The sequence below is a fragment of the Ovis canadensis genome, chromosome 2, assembly GCF_042477335.2.
Source record: "Ovis canadensis isolate MfBH-ARS-UI-01 breed Bighorn chromosome 2, ARS-UI_OviCan_v2, whole genome shotgun sequence".
Lineage (NCBI taxonomy): Eukaryota > Metazoa > Chordata > Mammalia > Artiodactyla > Bovidae > Ovis > Ovis canadensis.
Window position 1 is genome coordinate 11,111,819 of NC_091246.1, and position 19,478 is coordinate 11,131,296.

General features: G+C 36.8%; 1 protein-coding gene across 3 annotated transcripts in view; it reads right to left on the reverse strand.

Moving 5' to 3' along the window:
- The window catches only part of KIAA1958 (KIAA1958 ortholog), a 126,457-nt gene that overhangs the window by 19,178 nt on the left and 87,801 nt on the right, over window positions 1–19,478 (reverse strand). The window contains exon 3 of one of the 3 annotated variants that reach the window (XR_011253895.1): window positions 15,440–16,489. The exons of 1 other annotated variant lie outside the window; for it this stretch is intronic. Coding sequence is in view for 1 of the 2 variants with exons in the window: in XM_069573867.1 (XP_069429968.1) it covers window positions 15,444–16,489 (1,046 nt within the window). In the remaining variant the exon portion in view is untranslated. Of the gene's footprint in view, window positions 1–15,345; window positions 16,490–19,478 lie in introns of those variants that run through there. One more of the 3 variants, XM_069573867.1, reaches the window with a different exon arrangement.

The following is a 19,478-nucleotide window of genomic DNA, read 5'->3' on the forward strand; positions in this document are numbered from 1 at the left end:
TTTTGTCTCTTTAACTGCTTTTTAAAAATTCTGAGTATAAGTTGTAGTGTTGTGGTGCTGGGGACATTTTTAGGAGAGCATCCTCATGGAGAAACAAACGAAAGAAAGAACTTACAGCTGAATACTGGGCAAAGAAGGGACTACTAAAGAAGCCTCTGAATGATTTCCCACTAGAGAACAGGCAAACTCTGAGCTCAGAGTTAGGAGGGGCTGTGGGAGTAGAGCCTAAGGATGGCCGGATCTGAATGATTATCCTACTTTCTATACACAGCTCCCATCATTTACAGCACAGTGTGTAAAGTGAGTGGGTCTGCAGTGGATGGCTACTACCCCCAAGGTCAGAGAGAAAGGGGGGCACTGCCTAAGGTAACTCCGGGCAGCCCCATTGGATAGAGAGGGGAAAACAGGAAAGCAGCTATAAAAAGTAAGAAACCCCCAATGTACTCCATCTCTCAGGTAGCACCTCTGCTGTGTCTACACTGGAGAGGGTTCCTGGCTTCCCAGCCTATCTTCTATTTTATACTGTGCAGGGAAGCTTCTTCATGGACACTTCTTTGTCCAGCATTACAGCTGGGTGAAGTCCACCTGCAGAACCCTGTGCTCAACTATTACCCACAAAAGTGAGCTCTGCCCAGGTTCAAACAGGACCCTTGAACATGGTCTAAGGAAATCCCTATAAGCTATCAATAATGTTAAACCCAGACTTTCATTTTAAAATGTGAGCATACAAACAAGCATCACCTGGCAACTGGGTAAAACTTAAAAGCATGGGAAGTTACCAAGTTATACAAGCAGAGCAACTAATTTCATGTTCCCTATCCTCTACCTGAAAACAGACAATTCAGAAAACCAGGAAGAAAAAAAAAAGAATTTAAAAGATCAATACATAGGTTTGAGAAGATAATGCATACATAAAACAAGAACAGCTTTTATTGTAAAAGGAAAAGAGAACCAAGGAGAAAAGGGGGTGGGTGGGAAGAACTGGGAGGTTGGGATTGACATATATACATTATTGACACTAGTATAAAATAGCTAATGAGAACATACTGTATAACACAGGGACCTCTAATGAATGCTCTGTGGTGACCTAAATGGGAAGGAAATCCAAAACAGAGGGGATATATGTACATGTACAGCTGATTCACTTTGCTGTACAGCAGAAACTAACACAACACTGGAAAGCAACTATACTCTAATGAAAATTAATTTAAAAAAAAAAAAGGAAAAGAGAAGAACAAGAAAGATCCTGGAAAAGTTTAAATGATGGAAAAAACACATTTTAAAAATTCTCCAAAGAGCCGAGTATTAGAATGAATATGGCTAAAGGACAAATTAGTTACTAGGAAGGAATTTTCCCTGAAGGGCAGGCAAAGTAATAAAAAACTGATGAGAGTGAAGTTAAGAGGCATACAAGACAGGCTAATGAAACTAAAAACCCACCTTATAAGAATTTAAAATAAAAAGTTAGAGAATAGGATAAAATAATCCAAGATATATGAAAACCCCATTGATCAAAGAAAGATTTTAATCCTTAAGAGTGTTAAGGTCCATGAACTGTCAAACACACACACTGGAAAGACACATACGTAAACATATCTTGGTGAAATTTCCAAAGCTGGAGAACAAAAAGAAAATTCTGTAATCTTTCTGGTGCAGGGGGTGTGGAAAGCCATCGCAATAGTAACAAGAATTAGATTTTTCTGCTGTGATACCAAATATGAAAATACACTGACTCAAGTCTACTCAGAGTTGTGAGGGAAAACAACCAAAATTAAGAATTCTATTACCTAACTAAAACTTGAAAAACAAGTAGAAAAAGAAAGGTATTTTCAATCATAAAAAGAGTATCATCCAAGCACCCTTTCTTAGGAAAAAAAAGTCATAGATATTTGCAAACAAAAGAAAAACTGAATCAAAGAGAGGGAAAGATACTGGGTACAAGGTATAGCGAGTGAGAAGCAGGTAATGTACTCCTAACACCAGGTAATGTGGCAACTGAGCTCAACACAGTTGTTAAGACTGAAAAGAGATGGGGTGTGATGGAACAAAATCTTGAACTAAAATGCCCCATAATTTCAATAATAAGGGAAAAAGAGGAGAGGAAAGATATTAAAAAATATAATTAGGATCTCATCCTCTTTGGGAAGGATAAGGAACAAAGAAGAAAAGAAGGGAGAGATGACCAATGTGAATTAATTATTTATATTAAAAATATATATTTAAATCTGTTAAAAACAAAAACACATGAAAGAAATAACTATTAGAATGTATTTTCAAATAAGAGAGTAAATAAAAGGTTAAACAAAAACAAAAGTCTAACTAACATCTGCAACCTATCAAGCAAAACTTGGGACAAGTTAACAACAAAATAAGGAACCAAGAAAGCAAGCATGATGTAAAGAAGACATACAGATGGCCAACAGGCACATGAAAAGATCCTCAAAATCACTTATCACTGCTGCTAAGTCATTTCAGTCGTGTCCGACCCTTTAAGACCCCACAGATGGCAGTCCACCAGGCTCCTCCGTCCCTGGGATTCTCCAGACAAGAACACTGGAGTGGGTTGCCATTTCCTTCTCCAATGCATGAAAGTGAAAAGTGAAAGTGAAGTCACTCAGTCTTGTCCAACTCCTAGTGACCCCATGGACTGCAGCCTTTCAGGCTCCTCCATCCATGGGGTTTTCCAGGCAAGAGTACTGGAGTGGGGTGCCATCGCCTTCTCCGCACTTATCACTAGGGAAACGCAAATCAAAACCACAATGAGATATCACCTCACACCTGTCAAGAAGACAAAAAACAATAAGTGTTGGTGAGCATGTGGAGAAAAAGGAACAACTGTGCCCTGTTGGTGGGCATGAAAATTGGTGCAGCCACTATGGAAAAGCACACTTGTTCTTTTAGACATAAAGCTTATTCCACACTTACCAGACTACAATATAGCATAAACATAACTATATGCACTGAGAAACCAAAACTCTAATAAAATTTATCCAGGAGAGTAAATAATGCTTAAAAAAGGAAGGCAATTATCGCGTTCACATTTTTAGATCATTATAAATTTCAATAAAGTAAAAAACATTCAATCTGAAAATGCCACCAAATTCAGTATTTTTTTAAACATTACCTTTTTAGAATAGTACCAACATTAAATATTTTATACATATTAGTTATTTTTAGTAATTTGAAACCTTCTTAGAAAAGCTTATCATTAATTAAAAATAGATGACTAAAACTTTTAAAAAGAAAACATTTTCTGACTTGTAGGGTAAATATTCCTCAACTTAAATTCTAATATTTTTCCCCTACTGGGAAAATAAAATTTGTTACATTTTAAATGTTTAACTTGTAAACACATTTAAAGATGAATCCTTTGTGTCTAGAGTTCTGAAAATACAAACTTAGTTATAACCATTTATAAAGTTGTTTCCAATACAATTTAAAGTCTTATAATACAAAAATACAGTATTTCTATTTGGAATATTCAGCTTACTATGAATAAATACTTTGGGAGACTATCCACAGATATGGAAGAAATTTATTTGCACTTTTGCAAAATAATGAACTGTGAGAGAGAACACTATTTTCTGGGGGTTTCTTTATTAAATAATTTTAGTGACACAACAAGGATGTCTGAAACTGATAATTGTAATCACTTTGAACAACCATTCCTATTCCAAAGAACATTGTCAAATGTGCTGAATGCAACCGATCACACACAGAGAACTGTATCTGAACAGAAAAATTTTCCTACAAATGAGGAAGTCTAGAACCTGACATCTACTTAGCTTGGTATGACTTCACACAGCTGGCTGACACAGCTCCACAGATGGACAGAAAGACAAAGTTTGCAGTGGAGACTTCTGCTCCACCAACAGGACTGTTAGGCCTGGGGCTCCAGGAAGCATATGATTAATTAGCTATAAATGCCTTCCGAAAGCATCTTTCCTACTTAGGAGCTTTGTCTGAGTGCTCACATGTAGAAACGCTCCTCCCTGCGTGACTTCCCCTCCTCAGTGGTTAGAAAACAACTGATGCGGAATGCTTTGCTCAGTCTGTGCTGACTATAACCTGGGCTAATGCATGGTGACCAGGACAATTTTTTTTTAAATGTGGTTTAACTTGCCTTTTAAATTGTTTGTTGTAGCTATAAAAATCAGCCAGCTTTGCAGAAAACCATTGAGTAAATGAATGAAGACTAGTCATACCCAACCACAGATAAAACACTATGATTAAAGCATGCTCTCATTATAGAGACATCACTGATGTTCATTAACTGATTTTATTGGATTTTTTTATTTCTATAAGTTTTAGGCTGTACCAACAAATACTGAAAACAATAGAAAGTCACACTACATTAGAGATAACCATTATCACATAACAGAATAAGCCACTGGGACATAAAACTGTAATTTTATTTAGAGCACAGGTACACAGACAAATATGAAGCAAAAACTGAACTGATAAAGATGAAAACATCTTGGTGTTCAAGATCAGTGAGCAGCAAGACAAAAATGAAACCAACAGTATATTCTTAATAACAAAAAAATTCTCCTGTATTATTACAAATATCGAAAGGCAGAGGATTAATTAACCAAGGGTATCACAGTTACACATTTTAAATATTAACAGAAATTTCCCTCTTCCTCAATTCACCTTTCTCTTCCTTCTTTCATACATTATAATTGTAGCAGCTTAAAAAGAGAATTTTAAGTATGGTTTGAGTGAACAGGCACACATATGTTTTTTTCATGTAAATCAATTAAAAGCTAAGTGGCCAGAAAATACATATTCAAATTGACAATCCATCGAAAGGGGGGAAATAAATCCATCTTCAAAGAACAGTATTGTATTTTTTTATATGACTTTTCTAAGTATTAACTGTGGTGATTACATTTCTAAACAGATGCTTAGTGTTAAATTATACCAAATTGGTATATCTATCTTTTTATTTCCAATTAACTTATAAGTGGTAGAATAAAAAGAATCTTAAAGTCATTCTTATAAGAAAGATGGAAGAACTTAAGTTGTATATAGCATTCATTTTATGAAATCACCAAGTTCTTTACATTAACAGATAAATGAGTTTCTATAAGAGATTCTACTGAATCCAAAATGTTTCTAGTCATTATCTAACAGGCCTACGGGGTTATAAGCTACATTTTCAGGTTATAACAAAAAATGTCCAAACTATGAGGCTAATCTGGCAAATCTATGTCTAACTTTAGCAATGAAATAGTTTAAAGTCATGGTGAGAACAAACTCTATAAATTAGAAACCCAATAAATATATATGTATTATTTGATTAAAAAGTTGCCCTAGGCATAAAGGCCTCAGGACAGACATACAAAATGTACAAAAGACCCAAAGAGGGCAAATAAACCCAAGAGCAGGATTCAATAAATGTATCCATAGCTATCTAATAGGAACTATTAGTCATCGTTTCAGGACATATTACGCCAGAATCTTTGGTGTTCATATAAACAGAATTCTAAGTACAAAGATCTCGCCTGAAAACTCCAGATGCAGGAAACAAGAAATATTTTTGTGTCACTGGACAAGGGCATAATTTCTTTAGAACATACATAATTGAATTTCCTTTATTTCTTTGTCACCTCCATTGAGTGACAAATGTTTAAAGCATATTCTGGAGAAAAGGCTCAACATAAAATACACCTTTCTTTTTCTATAAGCAAAGAAGAGGCAGGGGCCTTGATGAATTCATTTTAATATTCTTATAATTAAATCAGCAATTTCAGAAGCAACGTTTTCATATACAGTATTGCCTGTCACCAACAGTCACACAGAAAGCCTCAGTATAACTCAGAAAACTGTCCCTTTATTATAAGAATATTATAAGTATAAACCCACTGAACAGACAGAAGGAAATCCTGCACTTTAAGTGAGTTTTGCAAAGTTGGTGTGAAAAGGTTCTTTAAGAAGAGCCTTTTTTCTTAACATTTTATGGTATTTCCCTTCCATTTTAAGTGAAAGTCACTCAGTCGTGTCCAACTCTTTGCAACCCCATGGACTATACAGTCCAGGGAATTCTCCAGGCCAGAATACTGGAGTGGGTAGCCTTTCTCTTCTCCAGGGAATCTTCCCAACCCAGAGATCGAACCCAGGTCTCCTGCACTGCAATTGGATTCTTTACCAGCTGAGCCACAAGGGAAGCCTAATAATGTATTAAATACGTATGCAATTTACTCCCATTAAATTTTAATAAAGTAGAATTAACCCACTGAAATAATGTTCTAATGTCACAGTAAGTTGGGAATTATTGAGGCAAGTCACAAATATCAGGAAGCAAACTAAAGACAGGTGGGCATGAAAGAATTCTGATGGTCATAAGGCAACCAGGTATGTTAAGTCTAGGCAGATGCTGAATATAAAAGTTAACATTTGGAACTCCAGGGTTTTCATGTTGTTGTTTAGTTGCTAAGTCATGTCTGACTCTTGTGACCCCTTGGACTGTAGTCTGCCAGGCTCCTCTGTCCATGGGATTTCCCAGGCAAGCCTACTGGAGTGGGTTGCCATTTCTTCCTCCAGATCTTCCCAACCCAGGGATCAAACCCGTGTCTTCTGCATTTGCAGGTGGATTCTTTACCACCTAGCCACCTGGGAAGCTGGGCTTTTCATGGTCCCTTATAAACAAATACTAAATACTCCTATTAAATGAAATTCAAATAATATGGCATGATAACCAACAAAGATAATGTATGTGCCACCACAGTCTTCTGTTATTATATTCTTCAACCTAAAATACCTAGATCAAGGGAAATTATGCTGCTACACTGACATTCTATGGAATTTCTCAAGTATCGGGGGGGGGAGTTTAAGGTGGGGGGGTACTAGGAAAGGTCAGAATTCTTGCTTTCTCTTTTTACAAATGTTTCTCTTCCAAAGAGTGGGGGAAAGTGCGGAAGGAAAGCTGACCTGGAATCGTAAACATGAAGCAAGACTCTGACACCGGCATCACCTGACAGCTACGACATTTCCTTCTGTAGAGGCAACCAAGTGCTGGCTCAAAATTAAACAGCTAAGTACATATTTTCACAAGTCACACACACAAATGTGGACCGGCACAGCCTCTTCGCACAGTTTTCCAGTTTGACTACAATAAGTGATAGCAGCAATGGTGAACAATTCCACATCAACACCACAAACACACATATGAAAGAGCACCTACAACCACATGCAAAATCTCAACAATGACATCACGGAATATACACAATGCATAGACACTGTAATGGTTTTTGGCAAGATGGTTTTTTTTTTTTTCCTGTAACAAATACTTTATAAAACAAAAATTCTTTTGTTATAAATGCTCTTTAAAAAGTTGTAATATAATGAATTGTAGATATAAAAATTCAGTTAATCTGAATGGATTAATGCTACAGTGAAACTGCTACTTCATCCAGCATAAATAATCAATTATAAATTAATTTCTAGTGGAAGTATGCTAAGGTATTTGATTTATAAAATTTAAGAATCACAGAAAGTAAACAGGCATAAAAATCACTTAAATACAGTATGCACAAATACTGTTAGGATTCTATATTGCTGATTCTTCCTAATTCTACTTACCACAAATAAATAAACTATGCCAAAGCATTTTCAAAGCTCCTTAAAATGAGTATAATGATGGAAAAATGTCTAATTCCAGTGTAATACAAAGAACATTAGAACCCTAGAAAAATCCAACTCTGCATTCAAAAGACAAATAATTTCACTGTACCTTTTAACATCTTAGAATTTCATCTTTCACCATCAACTATGATCTGGTAAATATAACTTACAAAATAAAAATTTGTGAGATTTAAAGTATACTTGTTTGAATTCTTATTTAGAAGAGTAATCTGGATAATATTAAAATTTACAAATAGTTTGTATTTGTATATCTTCCTGCTGTAGGCTTTTATTAGTTCCCATTTTCTTTCCCCTTTCTATGTCTAAATACACTTCACAAAATCCTAGTTATGTTGATAAAAATTTAATCGTTTTGATTCAAGATGTCCCAAACCTCTAAGATGATTTTACCCACAAACTAAAAATTTTCCATAGACTAAAAAAGGGCAGAGTACATTCAAAACCAATAATACAGATGCTATATATCTGGATACTTAAAAGAATACCACTTTAAATAAAAAGTTACTTTTTTAAGTTCATAATCTATGACTGGAATTCACATATTTGAAAACCAGTTTGTTTCTCCTCTAGAAATGAAAACTGAATATAAATGGGGTAGGCTGAAAGATGTTAAAGTAAAAGATGACTGATTATATTTAAGGATTATCCCATCAAATCTCAAAAGAAGTTGCTGTAATCCAGGTATAACATTACACAATGAAATGTAAAAGTTCACATGCAAAATAGCCTATCTGGAAACTGGCAGTTTGAATCTATTTCTTAATAGAAACTTGAGAGCTTAAAAAACTATTACAATTTTCAAAACAAGAAAAGGATACCCCTTCTTACTCAGTGGGAATGTAGGGTTGTTCTTCCTTTCTGAGCCCTATCTACAGACTGGAAGTCATGGTGTCTGGATTATACTTTGGCTCTGATTCTAACAAAGTGTGTACACCTGGGTATTCATCTCATCTCTCTGGGGCTGCCTCTCTCTCTCCTATAAAACAAGAGGGATGGATTAGATGAGATGTTTCTAATCTTGTTTTCCAGCCTGGCACACAAGAAGGATATGTAATAGAGGTAGTTCATCAGTCTAGTGAGTCTCCAACTAAGAAGTTAGGAGCACAGGGAACATAAGAATTCCTGGGAGATCTGTTTTAGAAAGTGTTCCCTATGCAATCTCCATCCATCTGTTTGCCCTCCCTGCCCCCTCCTCCTAAGAAGACATGGTGACTCTTCACAGCACTGAAAATCACCAGGCCAGATGATCTTAGGTCCTTTCCAGGTCTGCTGCTGCTGCTGCTAACTCGCTTCAGTCATGTCCGACTCTGTGCGACCCCATAGATAATGGCAGCCCACCAGGCTCCCCCGTCCCTGGGATTCTCCAGGCAAGAACACTGGAGTGGGTTGCCATTTCCTTCTCCAGTGCATGAAAGTGAAAAGTGAAAGTGAAGTCGCTCAGTCGTGTCTGACTCCTAGCGACCCCATGGACTGCAGCCTACCAGGCTCCTCTGTCCACAGGATTTGCCAGGCAAGAGTACTGGAGTGAGTTGCCATTGCCTTCTCCGTTTCTAGGTCTAGCCTCTATGATTATAATTCACTCAACAAAGATGATGGTTACTTTAATACTCTGACCTAATTAATATTCTGATCAAATTAGCACTATGACCTAACTATAGAGTCTAATTCAATGAAGTCATGGTTTACATAAAAACACAATTTCAATGTATTACAATGCTTTCTTTCAAAAACTAATGCAATCTTCAATACCAAATTATGTGTTTCCTTCAGCCTTGGCAGGCCCAATCAGTCAATTCACAAACAGGGTGGTGTAGGAGAGATTTTGATTATCTTCCTTTTCTGTCTAGAAAGTGAAATCAGAGTTGCAGGCAGTTTAGCAAAAGCATGCCCTCTCTTCTGTTTTTGTATCATTAGAAATACATCGGCCACCATGGGACTTCTCTGGCGGTCCAGTGATTAAGACCCTGGGCTCCCAACGCCGGGGGTCTGGGTTCGATCCATGGTCAGGGAACCAGATACCTCATGCCAAACTAAGACCCAGCGCAACCAAATAAATAGATATATTTAAAAAATTACACCTACCACCAAAGGATGATTACGTAGTACATTTCTTTATCCCAGAATGTTCCATGACAAGATCTTTTAAAATCATATTTTTATCATTTTGCCTTATGAGAAGCTATGCATTCATCACCTCAGCCAAATTCAATGGGGAGAAGCAGCAATTATTTGAATACCATGCATTAAGGGAAAAATGAAACAAAAAATGATCGAGGATGCCCTTGCCAATGATGTGTTTCTTAGTAAGTAACTACATCACATCATAGGATAGATATGGAGAGATATATAATACCTTGTATAAAGGAGTTCTATTTGAGAGAGATCTTTCACACTGATTGATAAAGAACTTGTTAATTCCTTAGTATTTATAACTACTTTTTCATGAATAAACCTTTTAAAAATACCTTACTGTAATAAATTATCATACACTCTCCCAGATTTTTCTCCCTAGGTTTAGAAATTTATTTCTGTTATCACACGGTAGAGAGCTTTTATCTATAGATGTTAAATAGTACAGCTTTATTTTGGCCAGAGGAACAAAGATCAAAACGTTCCTTTCCTGTAGATAAAGAAAACTAATCAGAAGAAAGCTGATTAAAATCAGAAATGTTTGTCTCTAATATCTAAAACTGTGGAGATAGTCAAAGTAGAAAAAATTTGAGTGGTTCTAGTTGATCTCCAATACTGAGAATCACAGGATAGCATTTTCCCACAATGTGTTAGTCGCTGAGTCATATCCAACTCTGTGACCCCATGGACTGTAGCTCACCAGGCTCTCCTGTCCATGGAATTTTTCAGAAATTCCCAGAATACTGGAGTGGGTAGCCATTCCCTTCTCCAGGGGATCTTCCCAACCTAGGGATCGAACCTGGGTCTCCTGTATTGCAGGAAGATTCTTTACCGTCTGAGCCACCAGGCTTTCTGTTAAAAACCATTCTGACTGACTAAAAAACAAAAACAAAATAATAACAAAATCCTCTATTAAATAGTTAATTTGCTAGCACTGATTTGGAGAGAAGACTAAACTTTCTGGCAGACGGGCAATCGATATTCAGTATCTGGTGGATGACAATATCAGCTCCTGGGCTTAAGAGATATTCCCTCTGCCTAGAACCTTCCCCTTTTCTGTCTAAATTAGAAGAAACTCTTTAGAAATAGGATTTTTGGTTTACATGGGGTAAAAACAAAGGACAACCATTTGTTAAAATATAATTATTTGTGCATATTCACGTTCATCAGAAGACAAAACTAAGAGTTCTTTAAAGAATGATACAAACTTTTGCTCTCTATTCATAGCTAAGCAAAAAAAAAAAAAAAAAAAAGGAGAAACTTTGCTGAATGTTTCATCTCAAAAGAACCAGTTAGAGGGGCTTATACAATTTTATGCCAACAAACAGCCAGGTGAGGGCACTGCTCTCAATTGAGAGTTGAAAAAATATGGATGATTTTATTACACCAGGAATTCCATTTATAATTTATCACTTCAGAGAGTCCACAGAAGCACAGTAAATCATCTGGTGAACAGGCAGCTACAGCAGAAAAGGCCAGTGCTTAATGGTATCTGGATCTAGTTTCAGCTCCTGATGCCCTTATGTATTAAGTGATGTGGGCAACCTATATGACTTCTCTGGATTTCCTCATTTATAAAAGAGAAATGATGATCCTCTCACAGGACAATTGCAAAAATTAAATGAAACAATCCAGAAGCACTCAGTACCAGGGTACACTGTAAGAACATAGTATCTGGGATAACTGGCACCCACTGACGGTCCTCTGCACACTCCTATGCATGTGTGTGCCTCTGTGTAAACACAATGGATGGTGTAGAAATGGCTTTGTCTTATTACCGATTTTAAAACAGGCTCTAAGGAAGATCCACCACAAAATACTCAAAGCAGTATTACATATTCTACAACAAACCAACACATTAAATGGCTAAATAATGGTCAGACGGTAGGAGTACAAAGTTCGAGAAACTATGTAAAATAGCCCTGGCATAGAGCATTTTGCTGGGCTCTCAAAAATGAAATCAAACTTTCATCACAGTATCTTTTAAAAACCTTTTGAAGGCAGGAACTATTTTACACATCTCTGTACCCCTCTTAGTCTCTAGACACTAGGTTTTCAAGTATTTGATGATATGACTATAAATTTTCATCTTAAAGTCATCTGATTTCACGGCACCTAGAACCTAAGCCATGTGACTTAGATAAATTAATTCAATGAAAGTATCGGCTAACCAAGGAGACCTGATCTTCACTTCGACCATTCTTCTGTAGATCAGAAGTGATTTAACATAGGGAAAAATAACTATAATAAAAATACTTCAAGTACCTGATATATTATACATCATATTCAGACCAGTCCTAACCATGGAAACAGATGGACTCTTAAGAATAAGTTCTGTTGGATAAACATCCTGAATATCTCTAACCTTTCAAGCACTATGTTTGATTAAAAAAAAAAAACTGCTACCATCTATGATGTTCAATAGCCAGTCACCCACATGAATATAGAGGAAAAACTAAACTCTGCAGCTATGTCATCCAAATGCTGACAAATGGGTTTGGCATTTTTGTTGTAGACAGAGCCGAACTTCCAGGCATTGGAGGGGCACTAGAAAATGTCTTACATGACATTACACTGACCTTAAAGTGTACACTTTGCAAACATGGTCTTATTGTTTTTGTATGAACCATGGGACTGCCTGGAAAGGCAACACGTTCAGTTATAGTGAAGACTGCTGGACTGCTGAATTTTTGCTAAAGCACAAACACGATTTTGGCATCTACTACCGCCACAATATGGATGTACGTTTTTTAAAGTTAAAATAACAAATAATAAAATGGCATCTGGCAGTAGTATATCCTCAGTATCGTTTATACAAAAACACAAAATTTAGAGGTAGCTGTCAATAATTTTTCATAATTTAACTATCCCAAAGAGATAACATAATTCAGTGAAAATTCTACCAAGTCACTCTTCGGAAGACAGTTTTCTAAATCATGTCACAACGTTCCTATTTGGTTTAAGTTACCAAAGCAAAATATAAGTAAGTAAAAAAAATTCACAATCTGAATGAAAATGCTAGAGGATTAAACAGGAGCTTTTCACTTTCGTACCTCAATATACACAGATAGAAATTTGAAGTTTCCTAGTTCTGCTTTCTAAGAGCATACTGACTAACCTTCCCCATGACAAACCTACTTTGCTATCAAAAAACAAATTAAGAATTTTTAAAAGTATGTCAATGCAAAATCAAAATGCACAATTTAAATCTTTTATGAGAGGTAACCTGTTAAAAAAATAAATTTTTTTTTAAAGATCTTCCACAGTAGGCTGTCACGTGCACTTCTGAGCCCACTACAGAATAAGAGGAATGTTTTTTAAAAGAACAGGGAGAATGAGGCTCTGCGGTTCAAAATAAGCAGAAGAGGGGCGACTAGGGGACAGTGTGCCATCCTGAAAGATCACTCAGTCTTCCTTTTAATCAGATAGACCTGAGAGATGGGAAGACATCGTGTCCCCATCTCTGACTCAAATCACTGGAAACTAATTACAGGCTGGAACTCAGGTAAACAGAAAAAACTCTGGAGTCAGACGACAGTACCATCTCCTTAGCATGTAACCTGTTATGGATTGATCTCAAGGTAAAATGGAGATAATTAACCTTCTCTTCAAAGTTGTGGAAAGGATTAAAGATTACGTATACAGAAATAAATATGTACTGAAATCTGAATATATAGTTACCAAATAACGGGTTGGCCAAAAAGTTTGTTTGGGTTTTCTATAGGATGTTATGGGAAAACTCGAATGAACTTTCTGGCCAACACAATATTAACAGTGGTTATTTTTGGCTAGCAGATTTGTAAGTATATATTTTGTTTTCTTTATGCTTATCTGGATTTTCTAATTTTCATAAATTAGCACCGCTTCTATAAGGAGAGCATGTACATCACTTAGCACCCACATTGCTGGCACAGACACTGGCTCAAAACTAGTGGCTATCGTCATCACTAACACAAAAAGTCAAAGACAGGTATCTTCTGGTCTTGCTTTTGGCTGCTTCTCTATGACAGAAAAGTCATGAAATGAAGTTGATTGCTTAAGACAAAGGCCGTGGCAGACTTCCCACTCCTAAGCCAAAGGAAAGGTCACAATTTAGAGAAACGGGTTTATGTGTTTATGACTTAGCGTTGGGAAGAGCTGCCTGGTCATGGGAAAGCTCAGCTAACAGGATGACTCAGCAAAGTAAATCAAAACAAAATTTGTCCTGGTCGTATAATTAAAACATAAAATGCCATCTACCTTCCTAGCTAACGTGAATTACAAGGATGCTTTGAAGAACAAATACTTGCCAACAGGAAGCCCAGATCCAACAAAACAATTAAGACTAGGACTTTTTTTAATGTGTTAATGATTATACAGGATAGGAACCTTCCTCATCTAAACTCTTTTATTATTGTTAAAGTATCTCAAGCAATAATTCACCACAGGCTTAAAAATAAAGACCTTGGAAAAACCACCACGAAGGGTTGCTTAATCAAAATTATAATTATTATGATTGCAGGATTATCACACATAAATGCATTTATATTTACTGTAGCAGAAACAGCACATTTTCAAGAGTGCTTTGAATTCAACTAAATTTGATAACAAAATGTTACCTAAAGTGTGTGTCAATATTCCTTTGATCTCAACGACAGAGTCAAGCAATCCCCTTGGGAAAACAGACTGAAATTCAGTCCTAATAAATAAACAAGTCGGGATTTGGGGTTCGAAGAGTGTAAGTTTTTTTGTGGTCTTGACTAGTGTTTCTCGATTTTCAGTAAGACTTTTCCATTCTCTACTCTCTATGTTTGATACACAATCTAATGCTTGGGAACATTTCAAAGCTTTGGTAGTTTTTAAAATTTCTTGTAAATCTGATAATAATACTTCATTTACATTGATTTCTTAGAAAACAACTAAAAAATTCTATCCAGGTTCAAGAGTAATAAAAATGAGCTAGTAACAGTCTTTTTTGCCATAATATTGGACTTTGCATATTAAAAATTATATAGCTTCTAAAAAGAATGGCACCTTTATTCCCATCTTCTAACCCTCTTTGCCCCCACAACAAGTTAGCTAAACATCTAGATTTTCATAAATTGAAAAAAATGAGGCAGAGAAGTTAAAATATAATTATGCTTAAAAAAAAAAGCATATAAAAATCTGTCCAGTTTATATCAACATTTTCATATTCTGGACCTGACAGTTTTGTGTAAGCAGGCAAGTTAGTGTTGTCTCCTCCTGATTAATGGAGAATTTTAAAAATTAAAAAGATACTGCCATTTATTAAATAGACTAAAAATGAGAGGTGGGGTGGGAAGGAAAAGCAAGAGCTGAGGACACAAGCATCTAGGCTGACTCTCAGTTTCCTTTCTGACAGTTTAAAAAAAACCCCAAAACAAAATTCCTTCTCTAGTTTGTGTTGCCTGAGAATATGGTTTTGTAAAGTCTATAACAGTAATTACATTTCATCACCACAAGTACATTTGTTTTAAGCCTATAAATACTATGTCAGTAATACTAAACTATCTCCATTGACTTATTTGTAAAAAGAAAAATATATTATATATTTATATTTGTATAAAGTTAATACTGAGGGCAGAGGAAAGGGAACAAGAACCAGTGCTTAATCACAGTTTGTCTGGACACAATAACCAGACTGGGATCTTGCTCAAGCCACCTGGTCAAGCCGTGTCTGAGGACGAGTCATAGGAGGCAGAGACGATGAAATTGCCACTGTTGGAGTGCCCCGCCACTGACTGGGTGGCCTGCTGGCTCAGATTGTTACAGATAAGCACCAGCTGGTTGCTCTGGGCCTCGGACAAGGTGCTGCAGCTCTGATACACACTGAAGTTGGTCTTCCTGCCCGGGATGTTCCCCTTCTCGCACATGGTCTTCACCATCTTGGCCAGCTTGTTCTTGCCGAGGGCCTGGCAGTTGTACCAATGCAGAGCCGCCAAGTTCACGACTGGCTTGATGGACAAGTAGAAAGGGGCATCCTCATAGCGCATGGCAGGAGGCCGCCGCTGGGCATACTCCTTATAGTCCTGTACCGGGCAGGTCTGCGGCGCGTGCTGGGTGGCATACACACGGGAGTCTGTGCCCCCTCTCTTGGTTTTGGCATTTAGGTCGCCAGCGTCTTGGCCCATCCACTCCAAGTACTCCAGTCCCGTCTCTGTTACCCGGAGCCGAATGTCACCCCACTTCAAGGTAGACCCGTGGAAGCCTGTGCAGTGCCCAAAAGCTTTTGTGTTGTTGAGCCAGACGAGGTTGAGCAGACCCTCAGGGTTATAGCGACTTAGCAGCCCTCTCTTTCGCAGAATGAGCTCATCAGCAAAGGTGAGCTTCATGGACTTGTGTGGCTTATTTCCTTTTCCTTTGCAGCGGAGTTCAATCTGCTTCTGTTTGAGTGCCTCCTGGGAGCGCTTGAATTCCTTATCCCTGGTGATACTGTAGCCATATCTGTGTTCTTTTAGGTACCGTTCAAGTCCACATTGGTAATTGGCCAAGCTGTTGGGTTCATACTCGGATCCATCCTTCTGCCTGGCATCCACAAAGAAAGAGGCCAGGTAGGCATCCAACTCCTTGCAAGGGATGACATAAATCTCTCTTGTTTCAGAAGGATACTTGGAGATGAGGAACTCCCGGAAATTGCGGAGCGCAGTCTGCGTGCTCCGGATGGTTTTCTCGTTCTGCTCCCTGCTGAGCTCAGCTGCTCTTTCATCCTGGTCTGCAACAAATTGGGGAGGGGAGGGATAGAGAGGGTGTTCATGAGTTCAGACAATGCACTTTCTACTCTGAAATAAAGTTTCCTTTTATAATGAAAAGGGGAAGAAGGAAACAATTTTACAGAGATCACTGATAAATGTTATTTACATACCTGTTGCATTATAATAGCCAACTTCAGTTTCACAAATGATGTACTAGACATGAGATGACTCAGTATCATCAAAACAAGCTTCTCATGTCACTGGCACATAGTTTAGTGCACGAAGATTTGTGGAAAGAGTGAAATTAGAGGTAGCCTTTGTTTTAGGGGGGAAAGAAAAGAAAATAATAGAAATGTGCTATTTATCCTAATGCAGTGTGCAAGGGCCCCATGAGAGCAACATACTCATTTTGAACCACTTCATTTGTGAAACTAGAGGTTATAGTGGTTCCATTTTATTAAATTAAAACAAAAATATTCCAATTTGTTATTCAGCATTAACTCTATAGAGATCTATATTTAATAATTACTAAATAGATCATTTATAGCAGTTAATGTGATATTCTACAGCAATTCAGGTAAACACAGTTTATAAATATTTTGTATGTAATTACAGGGCAGATTATAAAAAGTGATAAAAAATATTCTATGTTTTGCAAAATGAAAACAGACCCACAGAGAACAAATGGGTAGTTGTCAGATGGTAAAGGAGTGGGAGGGGGGGCAAAATAGGTGAAGGGGAGTAAGAGGTATATATAAATAATTCACAAGGATGAAATACACAGCATGAGTATGGCCATGAATAGTATAATAACTGTGTATAGGGACAGATGGTTACTAGATTTACTGTGGTGATCATTTCATAATGTATTCAAATGTCAAATAATTGTGTAATATACCTGAAACTAATATAATACTGTACATCAACTATATTTCAACACACAAAAAATCTGGTGTTTTGGGAAAGTAATGAGGATAAAACTTCATAGCTATAAAGATAGGACAATGAAATCTGAGTAAGGCTATTATAAATAAGATATGTTAGGAGGTAGTTTCCTGGATAGTTTTATTTTATTAATTTATTATTTATATTCTGCCACCTAAGACTGGAGGTACCTCTTTCCATTATGAATCACTCACTCATGATTAAGTAATGTTGCTCTGGAATAGCAGTTCTCACACTTCAGTAAGTTTCAGAATCACTTAAGATGCTCAATCAAAATCAGATTCCTAGGTACAGGCCCAGGAATCTGCATTTAAACTGACACCTCTATGCTCAGGGTAAGGGTCAAGAGAACACACTTTGAGAAAAAAGTTAAAGTGTTTACAGCTTATGAAGGAAGCGCTACTCTGTTTTACTAGATTTTTTTAAAACAATGGTTAAATCCAATGGTATCACTGAAATAATTTCCTCTCAATAACATGTAATTTAAAATTGGGATGTTAATATTAACAATGAAAACATCTGTCAAAATTACCACAATTATGTCAGACATGGTCTGGGTGAAACTCAGAAATTCTAAAAATGAAACCATCCTAAGGATGTTGAGAGGCAAACACTGAGGTTAATTTAAAACAACATAAAAACATAATTTCTGACTCTATAAAGTATAAAATTATTTTATCCCAATTATCCTATTTAGGAAAACTTTAATTTGTAAGGCTGTTCGGTGGGAAGTCTTTGAAATAACCACAAACAATAAGAAAAATAAAATTTCTAGTAAGTTGAATTTTATTCATAAAGCACACTATTTTTATATTGTACACATTTATGAATGTCCATATTATTTTAAAATGACAGTTGTAAGGTATAACCGCTAAAGTCCTCATAACTTTATAAAATGAAAAAAATCACTAAACTAGCTAATTAGATATTTTTATAGGCATATTTTTGAGTTACTTCCAAAATTCCAATACACAACAGTGTATTTTACGCTTCATTAGACTTAACTTTTGGCTGTGCTATCTTCTTCCAGTTGAAACTGTTTCTGGATCAACAATAAAAATGTGTATCTTTCCATTAGGAAGGTGAAGCCACCTTAACCTTTTACCACACTGACTTCCCTGTTTACATGCAAAGCCAAAGTGGTCAGCACATCTGTTCACTGTGGCTACTTGTTCAAACATTTATCACAAGTTTTCAAACTTTAAACAAAGACTTTTTCAGAAATAAGCATTCACAGACAACTTTAGGGGAAACATTTCCAGTTCGTCAACTTTCACATGGAATCTTCTCTAAAACTTATTTTTCTCAGATGAAGATCAAGTTTTCCATCTCAAACCTATTATGTTATGTACTCTGGGGATATCAAAGGCTTTGAGAAGCCAAATAAAATTTAAATTTAGTTTAAGGCAGGTACTAACATATTTTCCCCTAGATAGCCATGTAGCTGTTAATTAAGAGGCGATCAAGGTTGTAGAGAAGGCAACGGTCAGCATAATCTTTCTCCCTTAGGGATCTCTTGATTGCATTACAGGAGTGGGAGCTGCGTAGCTAAATGATTATTCCTTTATCTGTGAATGGCTATAACTTTACTGTGCATCCACCTTTTTTTCTTCTGGTGCACAGTGTGCCTTTCCAAGTCATAAACTCAAGCATCTCTCCACTGTCTATCACCATGGCAAGTGACTTCCTGCAAAGACAGCAAGAGTGCATGTGGGTCTCCTTTCAGCCCTTCTTCCTCTACTACTCTCTGGTGTCAAACAGGGTCCAGGGAAGCTCTGATCACTAACCCAAGCTCCCCATTCCAGGTCTTTAAAAGTGATTATTAATTTTTTCATTTTTTGGCCACATCCCACTGCATGTGGAACTTCCCTGTCCCGGGAGCAAACCCATGGTCCCTGCTATGGAAGTGCTACCACAAGAGAAGCCCAACAGTGACTGTTAATTCTGCCACTCAGCAGAAGGAAACTGAGGTCTCACACCTCCATTTGATAGTTACAGTCATACTTCTGTTAGCAGCATATCCAAATCCCTGTTTCATGACTGCATTTGGCAGCCCTTCTTTAC